The 18,581-nt window shown below is 37.6% G+C and overlaps 2 protein-coding genes across 2 annotated transcripts in view; both read right to left on the reverse strand.

Moving 5' to 3' along the window:
- LOC139134730 (malignant fibrous histiocytoma-amplified sequence 1 homolog) overlaps positions 1-18,581 on the reverse strand; it is a 247,979-nt gene that overhangs the window by 102,526 nt on the left and 126,872 nt on the right. The window lies entirely within an intron of this gene.
- LOC139134731 (uncharacterized) lies at positions 6,644-14,035 on the reverse strand. The gene is made up of 5 exons (XM_070701720.1): positions 13,840-14,035; positions 11,837-11,949; positions 9,178-10,337; positions 8,312-8,570; positions 6,644-7,413 (listed from the first exon to the last, which is right to left on the reverse strand). Exons 1-5 carry the CDS (start codon positions 13,957-13,959, stop codon positions 7,356-7,358), a joined length of 1,710 nt encoding a protein of 569 aa, XP_070557821.1. The 5' UTR covers positions 13,960-14,035; the 3' UTR covers positions 6,644-7,355.

The raw sequence follows: 18,581 nt of genomic DNA on the forward strand, positions 1-18,581 counted from the left end.
CTCATGAACTCGACAGGTTTCAGAATGTTATAGTTCGGTCCAGGTCCTTGTAAGTGCGTTATGAAAGTAGAAGGCCATAATTTCGATTAGGTTAGTGTTCGTGGAAGAAGAGTGGTGGCGTTTACTACACCCAAAGATCTCTTATCATGTAGAAAGGAGGAATATGATCTACGGATAACTTGAAAATATTTTAAAAACCAAGTTGAGTAATGTTGGAAGTGTGCTCAATAAAGAAACATGCTGTTCATTCTTGTGGAAAAAACATCATATATTGCTCATTGTCAGTTTTTTTTACAGCAACCAATTGTCATGATGATTATTTTAACCACAGTGGCATATACTAAACTGTGAAGTATTTCTCACAAAATATTCAATCAGAGTAAGTTTACCGTACAGCGAAAATGAGCCGAAAACGTCACGATATGCGATGGCACTAGAAACAGTAAAAGAATGCCAAACTGAATTCTGAAACGAAACATCGTTGTATTCGTCTATTTATTTGTTCACTTCAAGTTTAGGGTTCATGGTAATTTTGAGCAGATTTCAGTTTTATTTTAAGCTATTAATTAGTAATCGTTAGACTAGCCTTGTGTTGGCGTTGTATTTCTGATTTCCTTTATCATTGCAGAAAGCCAATAATATCGAGTTTGAACGTGAAAGTTTCACATCACAGACACACATTGTTTGATGTTTCATATTCTTTATTTATTGACATAAAATTTGATCACATTTTCACTGACATCTTTGTTAACTTTTTAATATTCGCATATTATGTCTTTCGCCTGTCAGTGAGCAGAGTATTTTCCACAGCTAACAGTTTCCTGCATGGACGGTTTTCTTTTCTACCGTTACACACGTAACATTAAACGGGCCCCTACACTTCCACAAAGTAATACTTACTAAGCCTACGGTGCATTTCATGCGAGCTTTACAACTCGCTCCCAAAGACAAACATGCAGATTTTCCGATGAAAACGACAAGCTGCAGTGTCACAGCACATTTAAATGTCACAGACTGAGCAATTGACCACAGTAAGATAAGTATTGTGAGTCAATCTGGCCAGAAAGTTAGTCAGTTGATTCTCAGACTTGATCTTCTGTTTTATCATCAACAATCGAAATATCTTGCGATCCCCGCTACAAAATGCAATGCCACATGTTTTGCTGTACTTAACTTCACACCACATAAGAGAATAAATAAATGACACGAAATTTTTAAACTATGGGCACCCTGTTGTTCTGAAATGATAGTCTCAATCGAGTACCAGTGATTATCTCTAAGCAAGGTTGTTCAATTCATTCAAAACTTAGCTTGAAAATAAACTATATTATAATCTGATAAGTGTGTAAGAAAATTGATAACGATGACGTACAGACTAAAATACTGGGCGGTGGCATTCACAGGAAAGGATGGGTACCCATGCTTGTCCCGAAAAAATTTAAAACACCCCTTATCTTGCGGCGTACAACTGTACGTGTATTATATCAATTAAGAACTACAGAGTGACCGTGTTTAAACTTCAATTTTGTGAATTATCTTTCTAATGATACCTAACAAATGAGGTTATATTCAAAAACAAGCTCAGCAGATGACTTATAGGAAGACAGGTTTAACAAAAATGCATGCAAATCTGCAACACTGTGATTTTGCGGTACCCTTCAAAATATGACTATTACAGCTGTAGAGTCCCAATATTTTTTCTGTTAAAAGTCTATTTCACATTTATGACATGTCCCTGTATCAAATAAAACAGATTTCATACAAAGCATTGCATTTTTTATTATGCCTAGCTAAAAAATTGGTAGAATTTGAGATTTACTGTAATTTGCAATGTTAAATTTTGGGGTATGGGGTAAGTTTTGGTCATATTTCAAAAAACTGTAGAAGATATTGCATCGTACAATATGTCATCTTAAAGAGGAATGTATCTGTGATAGTGCTCCACTAATCTATGGATTAGTTTAGTAGCAGCCGAGGTTTAGCGCTGATAGTAGAGAGACTTGTTCCCATGCCGTATGGAATTCAAGGAAAGGCTCGCAAATCAGCAGCGAATCAGAAACAATCAAGGTATCGTGTGGGAGGTGTGAGATATTGTAGTTTCAGGTAGATAGGTTGAAAATAACTAAGATAAATTATTGCTTGCTGACAATGATGAACAAGAATGCTTTTGTCCCTCTCTGCTAAATCATGATCTTTCATCGACGCAGCTTACAATGTAACACAATCCAACTTTCTCGATATCGCTTGTTTTTTTATTTCGTGTCCTTTCAATACGTTTATTTATCCTGAGTCAAGGGTCTTCGATCCACATTACATTAATGAGAATACTTTACAACGTATGACTAAAAAATTATAAGCACCCATATGTCGTTTACATGGGTACGTATTTCCAATGCACAAAACGTATGTGCAGCGAAATCTTGTAACAATCCTATTTCTCGATTGGAGAGTAATGCAATAAACTTATTTAAAGAGGAATGATCATAATAATAACTTTGTAAGTTTTACAGTTTTTCAAAACAAAATTTTCAATTGACCACATTACTTCACACTGTCCCCTATTTTATGCTACAGATTTACGGTTAAATCTCTGCGAATTTGAAGTTTGCCGCTCGGACGTGAACAAAAGATTCACTCAAGCAAAATTTAAACATTGGATGTTACTGCTAATTTTTCGCAAAATTATTGTCATACATAGCGATGCAATCAACGCACAAAAATTTGGAAACAAGCAAATCACACGGTACTATTCTAAAATAACATATTTTTGCCACGTTGCGGTGTTTAATTTGCTAACAGCAAAACACAATCTTTTTAGCGAAGTTCTGTGGTAAAAGGATAACATTAATAGTGAAGGAAATGTAGTCTTCTATGAAAAGTTTAAAATTAAAAGGTATCTGGAATGATGATGGAAAGGACTAGCTTGAACGATGTGAAATAATAAAAATTAGGGGAGATAAGCTTACAAATAGACACATACAATACAAATGGGAATTAAGACAGAATATGAAACATTACTCAATTCTATTTGAGATTCCTTGAAAAAAATATTCAGATCATACGTACAAAATGAAGAAAGCTATGATATTCTATTTTTGGAGAAATGTGATCTAACAAAGATGTCAAAACCAAGCAATGTTATCGGAAATTGGTTGATAAGAATGGCATGAAATCAAAGATCAAATTGGCAACTTGCTTTCACCAACAATTATAAATCTTCTTTATTCTATCATTTTCATTCAACAAGGATTGTAAAACAATTCGATGCATATTTCATTGACAGCTAATCACGAGAAGCATGGCCAAAACATTTCATTAAAGTGATGGGAAATACCCCATTCGTGGCAAAGAAGAAACCCTGGATCAAATATTATTTGAGCGTAATTATGAAGGAGAAATTTAGCAGAAATCGTTTCTATTTTGTCAGAAACGCCATACCAATAAGTGCATCAATATCAAAGGTTTAGCAATCACATGAACTGAAAAAAACAACAACGCAACATCTCCTATGTGAAATACACAATTTCGAATATAAGAAATTCAGTTACTGTCGATGGGATTAAAGTTACCCTCCAATCCGAACTCTTTGGATGAATACGTTGTATTTCTTTCATAAGATTATGAAGAAAGTTTGTTCTTTTATGAGTTTTCAAGCCTTGTTAGACGTGTAGGTACAAGATGCATCTTAAAACATTCCGACAGTGACATATTATTTTACTGATAATTTTCTTTCTCTTCTTTCAGGCTATATGGCTGCTTTTTTCAGACCAATACTTTGTACTTTTATTTGCATACTTAACATATTCATAATTTTGTAGATTTGACTTGATTTGCCATTAATGATTGAATAAATTTATCTTTTCAAAACATGCAAGATGACCCCTGAAAACATTCTAATGATGATACTATTTCATTTATATTTCTTTTCTGATCCATGAAGTTAAATGGCGAATTTTTCAGACCAATCCGCTTTGCTTTTATGGTTTACGTAACATATTTACAGTTATGTAGATTTGATTGTCTATGTTATCAATGTTGGAATAAATTTATCTTTCAAACATTTTACTTGAAAACTTTGGTTCACAGATGCCGCGATTCGTAAATACGAAAGATGGGAGAACCGGACCACTTCATCGAGGCGACTCGGTTAACTATAAAGATGAGGTTGTGTTCACAGATTTGTTTGATCTAAGTATGTTGGTATCATTTACACCGAGAGATGGAAGTCATCATTTTTTTATCCTTGGAGTTCGAGGCTCCATGCTTTATCGATACTGAAATCGTCTTCAGGCTAAATATTTGGTCATGTTCCCTTGGGGTACACGGGTACGTGCCGCCTGAATCGGTCACTTTAACGAAAACCTGAGCACTGATCGACTGTTCACCCCAAAACGAAAATTACTTATTTTAAGCTTACTTATATACACATCGGCTGGAATTCATGTCAAATTCTTATGAGCTATATTACGGCTAGTAGTAAATCCAACGCCTAAAGTCCTAATGTTAGATGTTGTTAAGGAAATGACGCGCCAGAAAATAACGCAAAATGCTCGACTACAAGATCTGACCCTAGTCAACCTCCGACGCCAAAAGTTTTCAATAATTAAGTTGGTAAATAATCGCAATCATACCAATCCATAATCCAATAATACTATGTCAAAATTTGTAAGATAATAGTTGTAAACATAGACACAAAACAGCACATAACAGACAGTAAATAGACAGTACACAAACAAAGTCAAAGTCATGAAAGAAAGATATATTAGGCTGCATAAGAAAGATATATTGGTATTAGGCTGCATTTGTACGCCCTTAAGCCTTTGATAATGACATATTACAATTGAAGGCACTGCTGAATGATGAATAATGTACATTCTGTTAAAAGCTCCAAAGGGGTCACCTAGCATAACCCAGTCTGCGATGGCCTCTGAATCACTGCTCATGTGTCGTCTGCCTAAGACCCGATTCTCAAAAGAAATTCCTGAATAGACTTTAAACTTCTGTTAAATTAAATATTAAAAAATACAAGTTCATGATCTGCTGTAAACACATTCTAATTACCGTTACAAAAATTATGTACACTGTAAATGTTATGTTAAAGTCACATTAGAGTAAGTAATTTCACAATTTAATTTAAAGACACGTAGATAGGGACAAGCAGATAAAAACCTTTCATGCAAGCATCTCTTTTACACTTGCGAAGTAAAACTATTCGAAGCCTGTAGTGTGATGATTCGAAAATGGAAAAATGGGGGGATGGATACGGGGGGATCTTAAGATTATTTTGACCTAGCGTTTTTCAGCGCACACTTCACATCAAAAGTCACCACTGGGACCCTCCTTCAATGCAGAAAGTCCAATATGGTAGCTACTAACAGATACATCAAATGTAAAAGAAAGCCCAATAAAGTATTCAGTTTGCGCAAACGCAGGATTTGAGATCTTCAACACAAGTGTTTACAAAAGAAGGTTTCTGTTGATAATAAATACAAAGGAACATATACCGAAACCTCGGTTGCCAAAATCTTGCACAAAGATGTGTAGTGTATATTTGCACTCTGCGTTTCAAACGCCATAGCAGTTAGACAGTCTCTAGCCTCTACCGTCCATGCTAGAATATCATGTAGACGCTTAATTTTATCATTTATGATGACTTTAGAATTTCTTTATAAATGGTTTTATTCTTTCACGTACTTGTTTACGTCGTTGACGTCAGTCTGGCAAAATCAAGCATAAATGGAGTAAGAAACGAAGTAAAAGACTTGCTCGCAAGATCTGTCGAAATTTCGACTGCCTGCTTGACCCCATGTATCTTGTCCCAAAGGAGATTATTTTAACCCGGCCCAGGGCCGACCCAAAATTTTGCAATGTGAACGTAGCAATAGACTTCAGCTCTGTGCTAGCAGTGTCAAACGATATTGGTCGGTTTCTACAGAAAGGATTTATGCAAGAATGCGAAAACGCGGCTACTTCTCATTCTGAAACCTGCAACGTCATCTACAAGGGAATAGCAATCTTAGGGATGGGGAGCTCGGTCTGAGAACACTCGCGCAAATTTGTTTGTGTTAGTTTTTCCATATTAACACTTTTTCCGTTAACCCTCATGTAAATAATACTTTGAAAAATGAACATGACTAATTTTTTTTTTTTTGAATTTTATGTAGCATATTTTGCTTGTCTCTGACCATCACCTCGCAATATGTCGTACAACTGGTCAGTTACAATAAATATTCGGATAGCTTGGAAATTTATACAATGTTGCATGGTGGAAGTCACTTCTTTTGTGTTATCTTTTTCTTTTATTCCCCGGGTTTGTTTGTTCTGGGTCACAGTAGCGCCTACGACCATACTCGGTTCAAAACCAATTCACCGTCCGGCGTGGCGTCTCAGGGCACGGTCCGGGCCGAGCCAGGCCTAAGATTTACAACACTTCAATTGAACAACGCCGCCAACGTCCAAACTTCAAGAGTTGTGGTAACGTCAACCACTACGAGCACACTCCACCGAAATTTGTTCAATATACTTCCCTTAACATGTGCGAGGAACTCAACGAGTAAACATTGATCATGCCTGGCCACATGAAACTTAATAATCTGGTTTCAATTTTACTGTTATTTTTTTACAATAAAATGGAAGAAAAGTGTGTTGTTGTTGTGGTTCAAACCAGAATGATTTCGTTGAATATTTGGCTTCCATTGCAGAAGATGTACCGCTCAGTTACTCTCCTTCCTTGAAAGTGTGTAACGTTGGACCCTTTACAAACGAACTGTTAGCGGACGGGGGAACGTGCGGGCTGGTATTGTTCTTTATTTTGTGTGAGCGGGTGGTAAAATTTAATTCCAAGGCATTGCGAAATGTTCCACAGCTAGCCGGACTAGAAGTCGGACTGGAGTCGGTTGTTCTTAGGGGTTTGTCAGTAGCGAGGGTAAACGCATGTCACGTTACAAAACATAGAGGCTAAAATCTGAATAGCAAACATGAAAACAAAGTAATAACATAACGTAAAGAAAAAAAAGAAAATGAGAAAACAAACAAACAGATAAATAAGAAATGAATATAACCATGGATGATACGGCATTTCCCGAGTAAGAAATTACTTATTTATTAATTTATCTAAACACTTCCTCTCATTCTTACTTTTAATTATTTATATTTTATCTTTCATTGTTCGCAAAAAAGATCCGGATTTCAGTGTGTTGGTCAATAAGATGACGAGTGAACGTGATACGATAAACGCTGTAAAATAGGGCAATATTGCAATGAAATTATACGGTTGTGGATTTTATAGGCGAGTTACTCTGTCAATGAGACAGACATCGCACACAGGTACATGTCTTATGAGCAAGGAGGTCTCTTCACCCGAACTCTGTCAACGATGTAGTCCTCCCTCGACAACCGTGATTCACTGACAACCTGTGAGAGACAAACAAAGAGATAACCGTGGGAATGATTCATGGTTTCCAATCTCTGATGTAATCACAATCAATATCTGATCTAATCCCAATAGACTTCAGGTAAGTTTTTAACAGTATGCCTTGAATCATCGAAAATATCGCCAATAATAGAAACTATCAAAGTCCACCAATTGATGTCCCGAAAAGTGAAACATAATAAGGATAAAAATGTGTCAAAGTGGTTTTTGTACATTAATAACTACTCCATGTGATAAACTTGAAAGATAATGAAATTTACAGATCACGTGATGCAACTCTTGCTGATATTTTTGCTATGCTTTGTGAGGCAAACTTTGAGAATATACGAAAAACAAACAACACCGCTATTCCACTTTCATGACTTTTGATAAAATTCCAATCCCAATTCAATTTACACCCAGGCGTCATGCCCATCTATGCAAAGTTCATGAGTGCGAAAAATATTACAAACATTTTGATGTGTTTTGGAGTAATTCGATTGCAGAAGAGAAATAAATAGAATAATAAACATGAGGAATAAAATAAAAGAGACTAGGTTACTTCTACATCGTGTTCAATTTCTGGTCTAATTTGACTTTAAGGGTAATTCGATTTAAAATGACTGTATGCTTCATAAAAAATTTAAATGTGATATGACAAAGTTATATAGGTTACAATTATGTGCATTCACTAGAACGTACATTTTCACACAAACAAGCGTAAGAAGTGCGTATGTTACAAAAAGGTTGAAAGTAAAAATGCTTTTGCCCAATTGTACATTTTATTCCTCTTCAAATTGTTAATTCTTCATTTCTGGTTCCGAAAGCCTGCCCCATAAGTTGAAGCCTACCCTACAATTTGAAGCCGTTGAGGGCGCAAACGCGTAAGGGCTTACTTACCTATACTGAATCACAGTCCCTATAGATAGAGGGACTGTGGCTGAATCTATTTCGAAGGTAGCGATAAAACGACCCGGCTCTTCCGTTGTGATTCTCTTCGCTGAGATGGTTGTGTTTTCAGTCTTAAGGTAAACATCCAGAGTCAAACTGTCTGCTCTGAAAAGACTCCATCGATCATCCCTATGGTAATTGATTTCGACACACAATGGTCCCGTGTAAGTTTCAAGCGATGTCCGTGCGGCGATCGAGCCTTTGAATCCTACAGAAAATTAGCAAATATGTCGATGATCATATTCATACCGACAATATCGATACCCCAACAGTTGGAGGACTACAAAAAAATCAAAACTACATTCGTTGTCTTCAAAATGACATGGCTTTGGAGGAATGGTGATATTTTTGGGTCTCCGACTTATTATTTATACATATCACATGGACATACTCTTGACTCATCTTTATCACAATTGAATTGTGTGCCTCCAAAGCAACAAACAGATTGATATAAGTATTGATATTTCCATTTTGCGCATCTTTTTAAACGTTCCTCAACCAGTGACTTTCAAAATTGTGAATTATAACGACCAAATTATTCTATAAAGACATAAAATGATATTCCATAAATAAAAATATATCAGTGCTCTTTTAAGTTTGTTCTCCACAAAGTAAGTACCATTGCCGTTTACCTTGAAATAGAGCATGGCGACGCTAGTTTGAATACATATTCCTGGTTTCCTACACTGAGTCCCCTGTTAAAGTTTTCAAGAAATTGACAGCTTACGATATTTCCATGCGTTTCCGTTGATTATGACATGCTTGTATAATCATGACCATGCGTCAAAAAGAAGAAACGTATGGTTTTCACTTACGTTCACGAGTCGGAGTCACCTCATAACCTACGTCGTCAAGAGTTTGTATAGTCGTGTCCACTTCAAATGCAAACCACGAATACAGTCTCTGGCAGTATGTCACGGAGTTTTCAACCATTATGTTGGCTTTCATCATCACCGCCAGCGATTTCTCTCTAATGTACTGATATTGTTCGCAGTTTTGTGTGACCGTATCTCGGATTTCACGGAATAATTTGAGTTCTTCGTGGAAATCGCTTCCGTATTCTTTGATTTTCTTCCATAATGTCCTGTTGAATCTGTCGTACAATTTCATATCGGCGTAATTCCATTTGTAGATTCTGTCACGTGTCTCTGACGTCATGTCGGTTCGTTGGCCCCTGACTCTCCTCGACACGTACAAAATGTCTTCCATGTCCCAGCACATCAGCCGTTTCAATAGAATCAGAGACTCGTCGTAGTATTCCGTGACAAAGACAAAGTCAATTTCCTTTTCTAATTGGTCAATGTATTCCTCCACTAGTGTTTCGTTGTCATGGTAGCAATGGTCAAGACCAAGCTGCCAGAGTTGGCTATTTCTGGACACGCCCCAGTGCAGCGATCCGGGTCTCATCAATGCTCGAAAGATGTCTGGGTTTTTCATGAACACTTCCAGAGAATTCCACTCTTCTGGGAGTTGGTATGGCACCCTGCGCGTCAAAAGTGTCACATACCGTTCCAAAGCGAAAAAATTAAAAGCGGATTCAAAATTTCTGGACGGATCGCGCACGATGGAAACAATTTTTGTGCCGATCGTTGTTGGTCTCGTCCTAATGCCATCGTCCTTGAATTCTAACAAAGTCATATTGAAAGGCAGTAACCAGCGATGGTTCGAAACTCCAGACGCCACTCCACTTGCCCCTTTATTATCAGTGGCTTCGGTAATGTCACTCGCTTGCACGTGGTACAGCTTCATGTAACCGCCATAACTTTCAGATTTGTGTATGATAACTTCTCGCCGGAACGGGAATTGATATTTTCTGCTGTACCTGTACAGCAGGTTAACCAGTGTGGTGCTTCCCGTTTTCCTATTGAACAGGTATGCGATATCGTTTTGGCGAAAACAGGAATTGTCAGATGATATTGTTTGTGATCCATCTTGACTGTGGTGGGTTCTCTGACTTCTAGCTGTCCAACTGTCACTGTAACTTGTAAGAGTAAAACATAAACACAATTACAAATGCTCGGTTTAGAAACACTTAAAGGAGACGCTTCTTATCTACGCCCACTTTGTAGTAGTAACTTCTACTGCCTTCAGATTTCTGCTGACCGTTTAAGTTATGGAACCTGTGTAACGTTTTCTGATAATTTCCGCCATAAAACCAAAAGAAAATTGTCCAAAACAACCGACAGGTAGCCTTTTGTACTGTTGTCAAAAATAAAAATTCTTGTTCATCTCAAAATAAGAAATGGTGATTTTGGATCGGTTGGCCAATGTTGTAGACGGAAATATTCAGACGTGTGTGACAGCGCCCGAGGTCGCCCGGAGCGCAATAGCGCCCGCATACGACTGAATCTTTCACGTTAGCGAATCTTGATGCATTTTCCGAACTGATGTTGCAAAATTTAATATTTTGGTGAAATGAAGAAACAGCTTGCCAATGATGACCTGTGACCTGAATTCAAAGTTTCTTAACTCCCAATTACGTGTACATTGGTGGAGGGGTCTGTCCATATACTTTTGGTGTAACCAAAAGTTAATCTACAACGATGCTCTATACAACCACCAAGAGGTTTGTTGAATGTATAGATCATGAGAGCTCTACCGCACCATGTACCCCTGTGCTGTGAGATGCTCTCGCGGAGTTGAATGTATAGTGACATGGCTGAACATTACACTCTATTACACGCCAGAGGCGTTCAGGCCTTTCTCGGGATTTAGTTCACAGGCCCCACTGCTGGCACCCATTTAAAGGTCTTGCTTGTGTCTATCTGCCTATCAGAGCGATGCCTATGATTTTGTATCTTGTACCCGATCCCTACAATACAGTCGAATAAGTCAGTTATTGTCAGTGCATAATATATCAATCATCTAATAATTATGAGTAGGTAGTAAAATCAGTTTGATATTCCATTCAGGTTGAGCTTCCCTTTACACACATATATACTCTTGCACAGCATGTGACTCACCATGTACTACAGAGCAGAAAGAACTCAACCCTGTTTAAATACCACATTGATTTATAAATAATATTAATATTTCATAATTACGAGAAGATCGATATATTATGCTTAGACTATAGATGCCTTATTCGCCTGTGACCATATCTCCATATCCCGCTCATCTTTTCTCACGTGATAGACATTTCCTCCTAGATACATCATGACGTTTGATAAAGCTGTTATGGCGAAGTGCAACCATAGACCCTAGAGTCAGCCAGGGTCTATGGTTCAGCTCACTCCATTTTGAAATCTCTCAATGTTCTGGAACCTCGGTTGAATCATTGGCCAAATTCCTTTCCTTCTCCTACTGAATTGTTTGCCCACCCATCTGAAATATCACATGAAAAGTTCTTGGTGCAAAAACTTAGTTATGGCCTCTGAAGAAATCAACAAGGTGACACATGTATCACATGAATTTGAAAGACGCAAAGACACTTGTAAAAAAGACTAAGAAATCTTGTGAAAATCAAGTACTTACTGAAGTTTCAAATGACCATTGAGTCCGATACTTTGTGTTCGCGTTGCTGACGATGCGAAGTAAAAAATGATGATGTACGCGATTGATGAGAGAAGTCCCAGAAATACCAGCGTCTGTACATTAGAAAGAAAAAGTACAGAGTAAGTGAAAATAATAATCTTGTATTTTGGTTTGCAATGAGATCAGAGTTGACAAGGTAAAACTATACTTGACAAAGGTATATTTTCAGTTCTGTTCCATTTCTGTTTCAAGTTGTTTTAAGTTTAACTTGAGGGTAAACGATATCTAAATCAGAATGGTTTTAACGTGTTAGACGTTAAATTTTTAAGCTTAGCATTGTCACGCTTTGTCATTTATTTTCCTCATTCATTGGCCCCATCAACTAGAGATAACCCCACTGTTTCTAATAACTAGATCCACGGTCTGTCCGGCAACATTGAAACGTTTATATTAGATGATATTATGACGTTTATATCTATCTTGCACATCTCTCTGCAAGGTAAAAGTTTTCCACGGCAGCCACAAAGTTTTACACGTACCTCAGACGGTACAATGTTGGCTACCGGGTGGCGCCCTCATCTCGAAATGATTGTCCACCGCATTTACAGTTCGCCCTTATCCTTTCCTGGCGGAGATATACATTTAATTTTTTTTATTTTTTTTATTAGCTCTGTACCAAATACACTGAAACTTTAAATGACTGTTTGAAAACACTCGCAATAAAACTGTAACGTTGAGATCAGACATATTCCCGCTCGATCAAACGGTAGCACATTATTAAAGGCCCACTAGCTGTAACTCTTGAAATTTATTAACCTCAAAATATCTTCCTATATTCTTTCCTGGTTTTCTCTGAATTCTACCCTCTGAAGGGATATGGGCTTTTACTGCATTAGGAAACCATTCCTTTGTGAAACTTTTGACAAAAATTTGATTCTCGCCATTTTCAAAAAATTGTAGTATTACAAAGGAAACAGAACATACAATATCACGGCTGAAAACATTCACCCCTATGCATTACATTGGACTACTCTGTGCAGTTTATGTGAAGATTTCAGTGCAGATATGCACAGTATCCACGGTTTGTGCTTTTTCCGCATGGTGCTGCGATTTACTGTTTGGGCAAACATAATCGCAGTGTAGTCTGTTTTGTTCAAAATTGCATATTCAGTCCAAGCGGGTAGTTAATAATAAGTGTATACACACAACTAAATTAGTTCATTTTCACAAACTTATTTTAGCTTTAAAGTAAAATCATAAAAATAATGTTAAAAGACAAAGCTAGTGGGGCTTTAATACAAGACTCTTGGAAACATAGAAGACCTATTCATAATCACCGTGGATGCACGCCGTCGATGCACCGTTGGAACAACAATTTACACACCAGTTGCATCCATTGATTTACGAAAAGATTCGCCTCTGGGACAAAATTCTGACTTTCAACATTTATAGAGTTCTTTGCCGCTCGAGATTGTGTAGACTCACGTTTTTCTGAATGAGCGCATACTCATAGAATGGCGCCAGGTTTGAATTTTCAAACCCCCGGTAGGTTTGGTTCGCTTTCCGGATTCGACAAGCATTATCTTCTACTTTATCGCGGGATCAAGGAAAGAAATACCTACTTCCTTTGGCAAAACATGAGAAAACGTCAATACTCTCATTTTCGACCGTCGTCCTTACCACCTCAAAAGTAGCGTAAACTACAATACAAGACAAAATAATCTGAAATATTCCCATCATCCTAAAACTGGTGTGCGGCTTTCGTAATACTATAGTACGTCGTATTGCTTCAAGAATGCCCTGCATATGGCTGAGAGTGTAGGCTCGCAGTAGACATCTGTGATTTATGTGCTGTCACTGGACTTAGATAGACTAACATTGCTTACCAATGCTATAAAAACGGACGTGGTTTCCCACGGAGCTGAATAATCACTTCCGATTGAAACATAGGTCATATCACGGTTACTCTAACCCCACCAGTGTTCACATCGTTTGTCACCTACCTTTTTCTTCCTTGGTAGATTTGATAATGACTCGATGCTCAAGGCATAAACTTGACGCCCTTCGGAAGAGCATTTCATATCGTATCTACCTTGGCTTCGTATACGATGGAGGTTCACCATAAGACATAAATACCGAACAATATATGCCTGAATGAAACGTTGTTCACGTGATGACACATCACTCAATCTGCCAGATTGCGTATTGGCTGCATTGAAAGGTTTTCTCACAGCAGAACACTCGATGACAACAGAAGAGGGGTGCTTGTATTAGGGACATTGCATAACCTTACATAACCTTGTGCATTCATTCACGGGAAGATCGTCGTGAAAAGCACTAAGCAACAACTGGAATGATCTCTTGTCGCTGTTCCGGCATAACAACAACCACTTGTTGGCTGCAATCCTTTTCTCGACATATATCATAGAGACAGAGTTTTTAATCTTCAAATTTTCATTTGTATTTATTTACCCGACATTCATTTGATGTTCCTCTTTTGACCGAAATATGACAAGCCGCCCATTGAAAATCCATTGAACGTGAGATTTATTTATGTCGTAAAGGAGAAACAATTAGAGTAGGTTCAAGTCTACTGAAAAAACATAAACGTGACAGACAGAGGATATGTCTCCCGTCTATGTTAAATCCTTTCAAAGCACCCGCTCTGTCCTCTGTATGTGTTAATTTTTTAATGTGTAAAGTTGTTCAGGGTAAGCTACAACAGTGAACACAGGGAAGGCTGCTTCCCAACTCTCTTTTTATATGCGCAGGTAACGTAGGCAGCAGGTAAGGATCACCAGGGTAAAAGTATTACATCTCATGCAAAACAAACAAACAAACAAACTGAGATTGTTGATCATGGTCCCGGTAACCATTATTTGTTACAGAGATGGATGATTGATGGAGGGATTGTTCTTGAAACTGTTCGCCCGGAAAATTAAAAAAAATCGTCATCTGTAATTATTTTTATCCTGCTCTGTTTTGTAGTCACCTAGCTAGAGTTGTTTTGATTGATAAAATTGAAAGTGTAATAGATGAATCAATGATGTATCAGTGTTTTAGCAGGCAAATTATTCAAAACCCTATTTGATATCGCATAACCGGCTACTACGTAATATCTGACCCGCTGTTGGTTAAATTGTAATGGCCTCCTCTCTCGCCAAGTACAGAGCATTAGGCACTTAACGTAGAGACATTGGATGGATCTAACGCCTGGAATAATTTATACACGGTAATGGTGTTGCTAGTGAGTGATAACGACTAAGACGAAGATGATAGCGTTGATAACAATGCAATGATAGAATGATACATGGTCTGTCCTTGACATGAACACCATCACTGTACACTGACATTGGCATTATCACTACAAAGATGATGATGATGATGATGATGATGATGATGATGATGATGATGATGATGATGCTGATGATGATGATGATGGTAATGATGATAATGATGATATGTTGAGCAAACGTTGGAATATAGGAAATACAAACAACACCTCTATCCACTTTCATGACTTTTTATGAAATTCCCACCCCAGTACAATTTACACCAAGGCGTTACCTATGCTAACGGATCTTCAATTTCATGACTGCAAAAAATATTACCAACATTTGATGTGTTTTAGGACAATTACATCGAACAAGAGAAATAAATAGAATAATTAATATGATGAATGAAATAAAGAAATATTATGTTATTTTTACATCTTGTTCAATGTCTTGTCCAATTTGATGACAGGGGTGATTCGTTGTTAATAACTGCATCCTCTATAAAATGCAATATGACAAAGTTATATATGAAACAATAGAGCACGTTCACTATGAGAACGGAAATGTGTGCAAATTTGCAAACAAACACGCATACGAAGAACGTATGTTATAACAAGTTTTCAAAGTAAAAGCTTTTAAATTTGCCCTATTTATGTTATTCTGTATTTTGTTCTACTTCAAACTGCTGATATATTTCTTCATTTCTGGCTCCGAAAGGCTGCCCAAAGAGCAGAAGCTGGTCAGTTGAGTGAACCGTGAGAATATAATACTTACGGTTATTACACATCAAAAAAGTCGTCAAAATGCGGACACATCACGAGTATACGAGTATATATAAAGAACCCAAAATACAACATGTGTTCTACACGAATACACCAATGAAACATATTTGAAAATTTAACGATGAAACTTTCTGAAAGGACGTTGAACTGTTCGCTTCAACCGCAGACACTCCACAAGCATGTACGCTTCAGATGTAGATCTCATTCTCTATACACCCAGAAAGAGGTTTGTTGGTGTATAGAGCATAAGAGCTCTGCCGCACCACGAAAACCTGTGAGGCCCTCTCAGAGTTGAGTGTGTTGCGACATGGCAAGAATATTATGCTCCATGTTACACAACAGAGGCGTCCAGCCCTTCTCAAAAGTTAGTTCACAGGCCCAACCACTACCTTATTCCAAACCTTGTTTTCACACCTCTTTGAAGTTGTGCCGCTCAGTCCTTGCATTTTTTAATTCCACACTTTAGTACATTTAGATATTCCCTTCCCTAATATTTTTCTTCGTTCAGCGAAGAAAAATACGAGTGACGTAATGACAGTGTCACCACGAGTTAGAAGATGAATGGTGACACCGTCATTACGTCACGAATATACTTATCACATGCACAAGCCAAGAATTCATTGTTTTTTGTAAAGTAAAGGAGATTTCCTCAACAATTCTGTGTTTAAACTTCTGAACTACTTTTGGAATAATATCAATATGCCGTGGGCGAGTTGTCAATCATTTCTAGTCGTCCGTCGGTCGGGTCAGAAAGGAACACGGCTGTTACGTCTGTGTACGGAGCAAATGCCAGATGACCTCACACAACTTCTGCAAAGTTATACCCGATTTCAAAGATAGCATAGGGCTAGAAATTTAAATCAGACAAAGTTAAGTTATTTTTCGAGAACAAAAAACCCGACTGAATCTCGGCGCCCGACCGACCTACCCTGCATGGTAGTGGTTGCAACGCCTAAGGAACGCACGGTAATGCGACCATGCTTCGAGTTCGTTGTATCCGAAAATCATTCATGTGAATATACAAGCGTTATTCTCTTACGCTTCCGTAGTTTGGATATTATTGTCGTAGTCTATGAAAATATTGATTTTATTACACGACTTTTTGAGGCTCAGCGAGCGACGTGGATGGTGAGCTCTCTACTCATCATGACTAAAAAAATAAACAGACACGAAAAATTTGCGAAGTGGATGTATTTGGCAGACCCTTAATATTATGACTGATTTATAAAAAATTCACATCAGACAAACTTTGATCGCGGGAGAAATACGAGCCGCCATATTGTTTGTTTACATTTACGAGCACATCGAAGATCGACGCAAACGAATTTCGACGCACCAAAATTGATGATACAGACGCGAGTTGTCGCGACGTAGAACGACCAGAGAACAATTCTATGTTCAGAGGCAACAAACTTGGCTTGTGCATGTGATAATTGGTAATATTTCCTAGTAATACTTTCTTATCTACCTACGATATACTGGTTTTTTCGACAATATAAGAAGAATTTATCTGGAAAGGACGTGACAATGCAATCACTCAGGGCCATATTTTAAAACTGGCCAACTTCATCAACCTTAAGTGGCTTGGTTTTTGTTTCAATTATTTAGCATTACAGCACTTGATTGCTACTTGTGCGCTGAAGTTTACACGTCAAGTAAACATCTTCAATTAATCCTTCACAAAGCAATGATTTTGTGCATAGCAGGACAATGGTAGACAAGAATTGTTCACGCTCTGTCAATGTATGTTCGAATTTGTAGCACGAGGGAGATAGATATCACGAGAAGACATGAGAAGATACGTATTTCGCCAAACAGAGCTTCTAATGTCTTTATCAAGTTTCACTGGCCTGCAATAAAAAAATCTACCATTTCTTCAGTAGCAGAGCACTTACAGACTGCGGGATATACCACAGAATCGAAGATAATGTTATGCTAGAACACAGTCGTACGTTTCGACTTTGTTCCGGTATTTGATGTTTGACAAATAAAATGATATTAAATAGATATTTCCCGAAGATTTAATATAATTTGTTACATAAGGAAACAACGGAGATGTTTTGAATCGTTAAGTGTAAAAAAGAACTTGCGAATTCATTAAATGTTTGGAAAATGGAAGAATTATGCAGAGATTTCCCCCACACGTAATCCCACGTAAATACATGATGGACGTACTTTGAATAAATAAACAAATAGATAAATAACTAAATAAAAAGCTTGTTGCTTGTCATTATTGCGAGAATAAGATAAATATTATCTTATGGAGTGATCTCGAATTAAAGAGTTTGGCAGCAAAGTAAATAGCAGAGGAAGAAAACAATTCTAAGACGAGAAACGCGATAAGATTTGAATTAATTGTTCGATGAGTTGAGTTGATTTGTTTTTATTGTTTAAATTTATTCTGGTAAATTACTACCGTGCTGTTGGTGTAGAAGTCTGCCACTGGATTATCCAATCATCATTTGGAAACAAATGTGTTCACAAGCTGTATCATGGCTGTTTGGTAGTTTAATGGCATTGACAGGGGGAACCTGGGGCGGGGGAGGCAAACTTTTCTCACAACAGGGCCGGGTAATCTATTGTTTGACTTAATCATTTAACTCAATGGACAACTTCAAAGACCCTAGCTGACGGAAAGCGTCTGAAAGTCGAATTCTATCGGGTTTTTGGGGGGTTGCTGATGACCTG

This window comes from Ptychodera flava, chromosome 6 (genome assembly GCF_041260155.1).
Source record: "Ptychodera flava strain L36383 chromosome 6, AS_Pfla_20210202, whole genome shotgun sequence".
Classification (NCBI taxonomy): Eukaryota; Metazoa; Hemichordata; class Enteropneusta; family Ptychoderidae; genus Ptychodera; species Ptychodera flava.

Bases quoted from the DNA above. Each gene is read 5' to 3' on its own strand.
- LOC139134731 (XM_070701720.1), bottom strand. From the start codon at position 13,959: ATGGTGAACCTCCATCGTATACGAAGCCAAGGTAGATACGATATGAAA. The intron at 11,950-13,839 runs GTAGGTGACAAA...TCTAATGTACAG, and splicing joins ATCTACCAAGGAAGAAAAAG to ACGCTGGTATTTCTGGGACT. The intron at 7,414-8,311 runs GTAAGTAAGCCC...TGTCTCTCACAG, and splicing joins GGGACTGTGATTCAGTATAG to GTTGTCAGTGAATCACGGTT.